This window comes from Bombina bombina, chromosome 3, assembly GCF_027579735.1.
Source record: "Bombina bombina isolate aBomBom1 chromosome 3, aBomBom1.pri, whole genome shotgun sequence".
NCBI lineage: Eukaryota > Metazoa > Chordata > Amphibia > Anura > Bombinatoridae > Bombina > Bombina bombina.
In genome coordinates, this window is record NC_069501.1 from 424,902,310 (window position 1) to 424,912,681 (window position 10,372).

A 10,372-nucleotide genomic window follows, 5' to 3' on the forward strand; every position below is an offset into this window, starting at 1 on the left:
AGAACCAAATCATTTATTACCCTGGAAAGAAAGGGAAAGCAGAGTAGACTTAGAAGACATATCAGCATTCCAAGTTTTAAGCCATAAAGCTCTTCTAGCTAAAATAGCTAGAGACATATACCTGACATCAACTCTAATAATATCAAAGATGGCATCACAAATAAAATTATTAGCATGTTGAAGAAGAATAATAATGCTATGAGAATTGTGATCTGTTACTTGTTGCGCTAAAGCTTCCAACCAAAAAGTTGAAGCTGCAGCAACATCCGCCAAAGATATAGCAGGTCTAAGAAGATTACCTGAACACAAGTAAGCTTTTCTTAGAAAGGATTCAATTTTCCTATCTAAAGGATCCTTAAAGGAAGTACCATCTGCCGTAGGAATAGTAGTACGCTTAGCAAGAGTAGAGACAGCCCCATCAACCTTAGGGATTTTGTCCCAAAACTCTAATCTGTCAGATGGCACAGGATATAATTGCTTAAAACGTTTAGAAGGAGTAAATGAATTACCCAAATTATTCCATTCCCTGGAAATTACTTCAGAAATAGCACCAGGAACAGGAAAAACTTCTGGAATAACTACAGGAGATTTAAAAACCTTATCTAAACGTTTAGATTTAGTATCAAGAGGACCAGAATCCTCAATATCTAATGCAATTAGGACTTCTTTAAGTAAAGAACGAATAAATTCCATTTTAAATAAATATGAAGATTTATCAGCATCAACCTCTGAGACAGAATCCTCTGAACCAGAAGAACCATTATCAGAATCAGAATGATGATGTTCATTTAAAAATTCATCTGAACAATGAGAAGTTTTAAAAGACTTATTACGTTTACTAGAAGGAGGAATAACAGACATAGCCTTCTTAATGGATTTAGAAACAAAATCTCTTATGTTATCAGGAACACTCTGAGTATTAGATGTTGACGGAACAGCAACAGGTAATGTAACTTTACTAAAGGAAATATTATCTGCATTAACAAGTTTGTCATGACATTCAATACAAACAACAGCTGGAGGAACAGCTACCAAAAGTTTACAGCAGATACACTTAGCTTTGATAGCTCCAGCACCAGGCAGCGATTTTCCAGAAGTATCTTCTGACTCAGTTTCAACGTGGGACATCTTGCAATATGTAATAGAAAAAACATATAAAGCAAAATTGATCAAATTCCTTAAATGACAGTTTCAGGAATGGGAAAAAATGCCAGTGAACAAGCTTCTAGCAACTAGAAGCAATAAAAAATGAGACTTAAATAATGTGGAGACAAAAGTGACGCCCATATTTTTTTATCGCCAAATAAGACGCCCACATTATTTGGCGCCTAAATGCTTTTGGCGCCAAAAATGACGCCACATCCGGAACGCCGACACTTTTGGCGCAAAAGAACGTAAAAAATTACGCAACTTCCGGCGACACGTATGACGCCGGAAACAGAAAAAACATTTTGCGCCAAAAAAGTCCGCGGCCAAGAATGACGCAATAAAATGAAGCATTTTCAGCCCCCGCGACCCTAACAGCCCACAGGGAAAAGTCAAATTTTAAGGTAAGAAAAAAATTGATTTATTCAAATGCATTATCCCAAATATCAAACTGACTGTCTGAAATAAGGAATGTTGAACATCCTGAGTCAAGGCAAATAAATGTTTGAATACATATATTTAGAACTTTATAAAAAAGTGCCTAACCATAGCTTAGAGTGTCACAGAAAATAAGATTTACTTACCCCAGGACACTCATCTACATGTTGTAGAAAGCCAAACCAGTACTGAAACGAAAATCAGCAGAGGTAATGGTATATATATATATATATATATATATATATATATATATATATATATATATATTATATATATATATATATAAAAGAGTATATCGTCGATCTGAAAAGGGAGGTAAGAGATGAATCTCTACGACCGATAACAGAGAACCTATGAAATAGACCCCGTAGAAGGAGATCATTGAATTCAAATAGGCAATACTCTCCTCACATCCCTCTGACATTCCCTGCACGCTGAAAGGAAAACCGGGCTCCAACCTGCTGCGGAGCGCATGTCAACGTAGAATCTAGCACAAACTTACTTCACCACCTCCATAGGAGGCAAAGTTTGTAAAACTGATTTGTGGGTGTGGTGAGGGGTGTATTTGTAGGCATTTTGAGGTTTGGGAAAATTTGCCCCTCCTGGTAGGAATGTATATCCCATACGTCACTAGCTCATGGACTCTTGCTAATTACATGAAAGAAAAATGAATTTATCAGATAAGCATAATTGTTTTTAATTACGTGTTTGTGTCGAGAGCTTTATAAATAAGACAAACCAAACAGAATACATTTTTGAAAAACAAGGTAATTCTCAACCTCCCTTTTATAAAAGGGACACTGAAATACTTACCAGAAATACACACAGCTGGGAAGCCTTTAGATGTAAGAATATCTGCCAAATGCTGAGCCCTTTAAAAAAAAAAAAAAAAAAAAAAAAGCAGAGATATAAAAACAAAAAAATAAATAGTATAATCTATGGCTATATCTTAATAACTAAATTATGAATATTCTCTGGGATTGCATTGATTGTAGTTACATTTTTGGTAATATGTGAATATAGATACCAGTTGTTTGCTTGTGTTTAGATGTAGCTGCATTGACATAAACATTCATAGGTTTAACAATAGGTGTTTTCATAATGAGTTTTTACCTGAAACATTTTGCATAAATACAGTTAAAGGAATAGCATAATCAAAATTAAAAACTTTCATGATTCAGATAGAGCATGCAAGTTTTTTTTTATAATTTACTACTATTATCAATTTTTCTTTGTTCTCTTGATATCTTTATATGAAAAAGCAGGAATGTAAGCATAGGAGCCGGACCATTTTTGGTTCAGGACCTGGGTAGCACTTTCTGATTGGTGTCTAAATGTAGCCACCAATCAACAAGCGCTACCCAGGTGCTGAACCAAAAATGGCCCGGATCCTAAGCTTACATTCAAATAAAGATCCCAAATTAACAAAGACAAATTAATAGGAGTAAATTAGAAAGTTGCTTAAAACTGCATGCTCTATCTGAATCATGAAAGTTTAATTTTGACTAGACTATTCCTTTAAGCATTTTGAGTTAAGCAGATACTATATACATGTTTACCTGCTATGTAGATTGGAGAATACCAAAGCTTGATTAAATGGAATTCTGCTAAACAGCTCTTGTAAATGCTGTACCTTCTCCTCAAAGATTTTGTGTGGCAGTGGGTGTGAATTCACCACTTTTAAATACTGTTTCAGGCCTGTGCATAACAACAACAACAACAACACAACTGCAAATTATTAAAATAAATATAAAAAAATAAAAATAATTTATTTTTAATAAAAAAAACAACAACAAAAAACAGAATAATAAAATAAAATCAATCTGGCCAAAGTTTAGATAAAGCTCATCTCCAAGATACATACCAAGCAGGCTGGGATCGGATACATTCAGCCGTACAAACGTTGGCTCCCTCATGTATCTTGTCAGAGCTCTTGCTAAGGATTCTGGATAAGTTGCTGAAAGAGCCAGCATCTGTTTATTTGCAGGAAGGGATGAGTAAATCCAGCTTATGAAAGGTGGCAGAAAACAGAAATAAAACACGTCACGTTTATGGATAACACACATAAAACAAAGACTGTTCATATTAATTTACTTACTTAATTTGCTCCTGGAAGCTCCCTTCTTCCAGAAGCTTGTCAGCTTCATCAAGGATAAAAAGGCGAATGCTGGATGTGTTAAGGTAGCCAATTTCTATCAACTGCTTTATTCTCCCTACAATAAATATAATTATTACAAAGGTTGTTAAAGAGACACTGAACCCACATTTTTTCTTTCATGATTCAGATAGAGCGTGCAATTTTAAGCAACTTTCTAATTTACTCCTATTATCAATTTTGTATTCGTTCTCTTGCTATCTTTATTTGAAAAAGGCATCTAAGCTATTTGTTTGGTTCAGTACCCTGGAAAGCACTTGTTCATTGGTGGATGAATTTATACACCAATCATCAAGAACAACCCAGGTTGTTCACCAAAAATAGGCCGGCATCTAAACTTACATGTAATAGGAGTAAATTAGAAAGTTGCTTAAAATTGCATGCTCTATCTGAATCATGAAAGAAAAAAAAAATTAGGTTCACTGTCCCTTTAATAATGAATATTGGCAGATAAAAAAAAAATGAGAGCTACACCACCATATGGAAGCCCATCATTAATGAAGAGTGTATTTTTACAAAATGCAGCAAGCAGATAGCCGCTTCACCCAAAACTGAGCCATCTGAGAACAATTTTAACATTTCAAAAGACTGGCGTGAGTTGTAAATATTGTAAATAATCAACATAGAAAACAAGCCTTATTACATACAGAAATAGTTATTGTTGTAAACATTACTTTTGCACATAAAGCAAGAATATAAACTAATTGTTAGAACGTGAATATACTTATTTGTAAAAAAATGCCATATTGCGAATTTCGTGATTAAAAGGGACAAAGTAATCAACATTCTTATATCTTCCATATCAAAGAGCAGACTTTAATAATGCTGGATATTTTTTTTCATGTAAAGCATATTAAGAGGCCCATTTATCAAGCTCCGTAAAGAGCTTGTGGGCCAGTGTTTTTGGCGAGTCTTCAGACTCGCCAGAAACAGCAGTTATGAAGCAGCGGTCACAAAGACCGCTGCTCCATAACCCTGTCCACCTGCTCTGAGCAGGACGTCAGGAATCGCCGGAATTCAAACCAATCAAGTACGATTGGGTTGACTGACACCCCCTGCTGGCGGCCCATTGTCCGCGAGTCTGCAGAGGGCGGCGTTGCACCAGCAGCTCTTGTAAGCTGCTGGTGCAATGCTGAATACGGAGAGCATATTGCTCTCTGCATTCAGCGAGGTCTTGCGGATCCGCACTGTTAGATCAGATCCGCAAGACCTTTGATAATTCAGCCTCTAAGTAACAATTGTTAAAATGTAAAATGCGTATGGATAGGTAGGAATGTTCATTGTACCTTTCAACCAACAAACATTTGTACAAAGCATATTACCCAATAGGGATTAGTATGAAGTACGCAGTTGATACTGCTGTAATAGTTTCAGTTGAAATTTAAATAGCCTATACTTCAGATTTTAGGCAAAAATGAAAATAAAATGGTAACATGATGTTAAAAAAAGGGAGTACCGTGAACTTTTAACACGACTAGCCAAGCTAATGTGGAAAGAGGAAGCTAAAAAAAATAAAAAAATAAACCAACAGATATCATGCAATCTTTACACCCATGCATTTTCCCTTCCACATCCTGGTACGTCAGTTGTCTAACAGAGTGCTGGAAGTGATCACAATCGCTTCCAGCAGCTCTGAGGGTATTGCAGTGATGCCTCAATATGGAGGCATCCTGCAATACCCCTTTACAAGCCTCTGATGCAGAGAGAGCCACTCTGTGGCCCTCTCTGCACCGGTAGTGATGGTGCCGTTGTCCGGGTGGGAGGGAGCGTGCGTGCGCACGAGACGCGCGTGCACGTGAACATAGTGTACGTGCACAGCGCGCGCATTAGCCACACTGACACCAATGAGGGCAAAAAACCAGGGAAAGGTAAAAAAAAAAAAAAAAAAATCAAATATAAATGGATCTGGGAGGGGGAGGGGGGTGGGGTTATTGTGGGGGTATTGTGGAGGGGCTGCTACACTACAGAAAGAGTTAATTGAAAAATAAAATAAAAATACTTTGTTTTTTTGGGGCCAAAGTGGGTACTGGCAGACAGCTGCCAGTACCCAAGATGGCGGTAATTAGGTAGGGGAGAGGGTTAGAGAGCTGGAGGGGGGATCAGGGAGGTTGGGGCTAAGACAGGGGCCCATCCCAGCTAAAAGATTTTATTATTTTTATTTAAAAAAAAAAAAAAAACCTCATTTAGTACTGGCAGACTTTCTGCCAGTACTTAAGATGGCGGTAACAATTGTGGGGTGGGGGAGGGAAGAGAGCTGTTTGGGAGGGATCAGGGGGTGGGATGTGTAAGGTGGGAGGCTGATCTCTAAAATTAACCCTGCAAGCTCCCTAAAAGCTACCTTATTTAACCCCTTCACTGCTGGGCATAATTCACGTGTGGTGCGCAGCAGCATTTAGCGGCCTTCTAATTACCAAAAAGCAACGCCAAAGCCATATAAGTCTGCTATTTCTGAACAAAGGGGATCCCAGAGAAGCTTTTACAACAATTTCTGCCATAATAGCACAAGCTGTTTGTAAATAATTTCAGTGAGAAACCTAAAATTGTGAAAAATGTAAAGTTTTTTTTTTTTATTTGCTCGCATTTGGCGGTGAAATGATGACATAAAATATACCAAAATGGGCCTAGATCAATACTTGGGGTTGTCTACTACACTACACTAAAGCTAAAATTAACCCTACAAGCTCCCTACAAGCTCCCTAATTAACCCCTTCACTCCTGGGCATAAAACACGTGTGGTGCGCAGCGGCATTTAGCTGTCTTCTAATTACCAAAAAGCAACCCCAAAGCCATATAAGTCTGTTATTTCTGAAAAAAGGGGATCCCAGAGAAGCATTTACAACCATTTGTGCCATAATTGCAGAAGCTGTTTGTAAATAATTTCAGTGGGAAACCTAAAGTTTGTGATAAAATTTGTGAAATAGTTAACTTTTTTTTTTTTTTTTTATCGCATTTGGCGGTGAAATGGTGGCATGAAATATACCAAAATGGGCCTAGATCAATACTTTGGGTTGTCTTCTAAAAAAAAATATATACATGTCAAGGGATATTCAGGTATTCCTGACAGATATCAGGGTTCCAAAGTAACTAGCGCTTATTTTGAAAAAAAGTGGTTTGGAAATAGCAAAGTGCTACTTGTATTTATTGCTCCATAAATTGCAAAAAAAGCAAAGAATGTGTAAACATTGGGTATTTCTAAACTCAGGACAAAATTTAGAAACTATTTAGCAAGGGTGTTTTTTGGTGGTTGTAGATGTGTAACAGATTTTGGGGGTCAAAGTTAGAAAAAGCGTGTTTTTTTCCATTTTTTCCTCATATTTTATCTTTTTTTTTTTTTGTAAATTATAAGATATGATGAAAATAATGGTATCTTTAGAAAGTCCATTTTATGGCGAGAAAAACGGTATATAATATGTGTGGGTACAGTAAATGAGTAAGAGGAAAATTACAGCTAAACACAAACACTGCAGAAATGTAAAAATAGCCATTGTCATTAAGGGTAAGAAAATTTAAAAATGGTCCGGTCATTAAGGGGTTAAAGGTACATTCCAGCTAAAATTGGAATCCACATAGATGTATTTCAGTTTCGAATAGAAGCATTTTTGTTATATACATGCATTAGCAAAAATGCTTCTAATAAAAGCTATAGCGGTTTCAAAAGTGTATTTTAGTATGCACCATGCAACATCAATTTAAACACAGCACTTGCTCAGAGAGCCTAAAGGTGCTTGAATCATCTGGCAATGATTTAATTTGCCAATTGCTCACATGATGCAAGCCCACTGGTGATTTTAGCAGCTGCAGTATTTAATATGCTGGTGCACTGGGAGTATCTATGTTTCACATGCACGTGCAGAGAAAAAATGTTAACACGTAAACAGTGATAACTTTTACTAGAAGCATTTTTGCCAATACATGTATATTTTAAAGATGTTTCTATCCAAAGATGTAATTCATCTATGTGCATTTAAATTTTGAGCAGAATGTCCTTTAATGTATAGAATTGATTACCTGTAATAATATATTACTGAATTGACTTTCAGAAGGCACTTATGTGTTATATAGGTCAATAACCATGTTTCACACAGTATTTGCATTCAGTTTTTGAGACAAGATTCTAAATACACCATGACTGTTCCAACTAAAATTCAAGATATATGGTCTCAGTAACAAAGATATCTATAAATGGTTTTATATAAAATGTAAAAAATGGCATCACACTCTACAAAATCCATTACCAGGAGATCCCACTGCTATGTGGCACTTCTTAAGCCTAACTTTGTCTTGGGGTAGTGGTGTCCCACCAATGAAAACATGGCATTCGAGTCCCTCCATGCAGCAACCGATGGATATAATCACAGAATGTATCTGAACTGCAATTTCCCGTGTAGGTGCCAGCACTAATATCTACACAAAGAAAAACAATGGAAAAAAAACACATTATTATGGCATGCAAATATTGACATGGAAAAAAAAATAAAACAAGGCAATGCCTAAATATCATTGCTCACTTTGTCACTTCACAGCTTAAAGGAACACTAAACCCAAAAATGTTCTTTCATGATTCAAGTAGAGAATACAATTTTAAAACATCATTCCAATTTACTTCTATTATATAATTTGCTTCATGTTTTAGATATCTTTTGTTTAAGAAATAGCAATGCACATGGGAGAGCCAATCACACAAGGCATCTATGTGCAGCTACCAATCAGCAGCTTCTGAGCCTAACTAGATATGCTTTTCAGCAAAGGATATCAAGAGAATGAAGCAAAATAGATAATTGAAGTAAATTAGAAAGTTGTTAAAAATTGCATGCTCTTTCTAAATCATGAGAAAAAAAAATTGGGTTTCATGTCCCTTTAAGAGTTGAAAGCACAGTGGTTTCAGCTCCCAGGAGGCAAAAGGTGAACAGAAAGACAATGCTTCATTGTGCTTGGTGCATGAGGACTGCACATGCAGGTTTGTTACAAGGAAAAGCTACTTACAGCACCGGGACTACATTTCTTCCTAGCCTGCACTTCCCCATACCCCAGCACACTCCTGGATCAAGCACTTACTCTGCATGGTATTCACAAGTTGAAAAAGTTCTACCATGTCAGCCCTAATATATAGGCACAAACGTAATCATTTTAATATGTGTCACATCAAGCCACATGTTTGAGCTGCTACATTCTTATTACACAAATGCAAAATGTACATGAAACATTGTAATAGCAAACAAATGCCCAGTTAATGCATTGCATTGATGGGACACTGGGGAAAGGTATGGGGAAGTTGGGGATTTGAAGTCCAACTATAATTGTATAAAGAACAAACCTGAGTTGCTGTATTTTCCAGAATCAAAGAATCTAATGCAACTGTGGAGAACACACATGTCTTCCCTGTGCCGGACTTTGCTTGAACTATAAGATCTGGAAAAAAAGAATTAAGTATTTATAACATGTTTTCTTTCCATGCTGCAAACAATAATGAACGTTTAGTAAGTAGTAAAAATGTTAGGCCTATGTTTGCATAACCCGGGTTTTCTCTCCTCTACTCTCTTCTTCCGATGTTTACCTTTCCTCTCCCTTCATTTCCTCCCAGATTCCCCCCACTCCTCATTTTCTCCTCCCCCTCTTCTCTCACTTTCTCCCAGGTTATCTACCTCTTTCCTCTTACTTCATATCTGCCCCCCTCTCTGCTTCAAGATTTTCCCAGTGTCTCTACATTTGCTTCTAGATTTTCCCCACTCTTCTAATTTGCTTCCAAATCTCCCCCTGCCTCTTATGGTACTCTCCTAACTTTCTCCCAGGCCCCCCTCTTTTTCCTCTTTCTGTTCCCTCCAGGCTTTTATTTCTTACTTACAGCCTCAATTTTCCTCTCTAGCAGATGATTATCCCATTAAGTCCACTATAACTTTCACTCCCAGGTCCCTCCATAAATATCCCAGGTCTCTGACTGCTTTTTCTCTCCCAGGATCCATTCGATCTGCCACATCCCACTGTGTTTCCCTCAAAACTTCCCAAGGAATCACCTCTCACTTTCCTTATTTTTTCCTTCTATCACTACCTATTTTTTTCTCAGACATTTGTTCTACACTATTCCAGTCCAACTCCCTCACCCTTTCTCTCACAGGAATGTATCATAGACCCTCCGTTCGTTTTACCCAGTCACATGCTTCCCTTGCCTCTCTCTAGCCTGGTTTCTGCACTTGTCACTCACCCAGGCCGCATCTTCCCAGCGGGATAGCCTTGGTCTGAATCGGGGACGGCTTGTTAAATCCAGAAGCCTTCAAACCATCTAACACGGGCTTTGACAGAAGCAATGAGCTAAAGTCTTGTGTCTCTCCAGCGCTCTGTATTACATCCCCGGTACGAGGCCGGGTACCGAGCGTGTGCGCAGCCATCTTTACTGTCACCAAGGCGATGCGCAGCAACAAGCAAAACTTTATTATTCACATTGACAATGACACAGATCTTGAGGTTGTGGGATCTCGAACTGAAGAGCGTTGAGGACTACAAATAGATATTAAATTATTATTTAAATAATATATAACTATAATTGATGCAAACTATAAATAACATTTGAACTCTTTCTTTTACATATATTATACTATGTAACAGGTTTTGAATCGGTTTGCAGCCGTTTTAATTAGT

At 37.3% G+C, this 10,372-nt stretch overlaps 1 protein-coding gene across 1 annotated transcript in view; it reads right to left on the reverse strand.

The window, feature by feature from the left end:
* Window positions 1-10,135, reverse strand: part of DDX20 (DEAD-box helicase 20) — a 73,745-nt gene extending 63,610 nt beyond the window's left edge. The window contains 7 exon segments of the mRNA XM_053706633.1: window positions 2,398-2,456; window positions 3,144-3,282; window positions 3,449-3,591; window positions 3,683-3,797; window positions 7,975-8,143; window positions 9,054-9,148; window positions 9,939-10,135. Of these exon segments, the coding sequence (XP_053562608.1) occupies window positions 2,398-2,456; window positions 3,144-3,282; window positions 3,449-3,591; window positions 3,683-3,797; window positions 7,975-8,143; window positions 9,054-9,148; window positions 9,939-10,122 (904 nt within the window). The 5' untranslated portion in view covers window positions 10,123-10,135.
* Window positions 10,136-10,372: the final 237 nt, after the last annotated feature.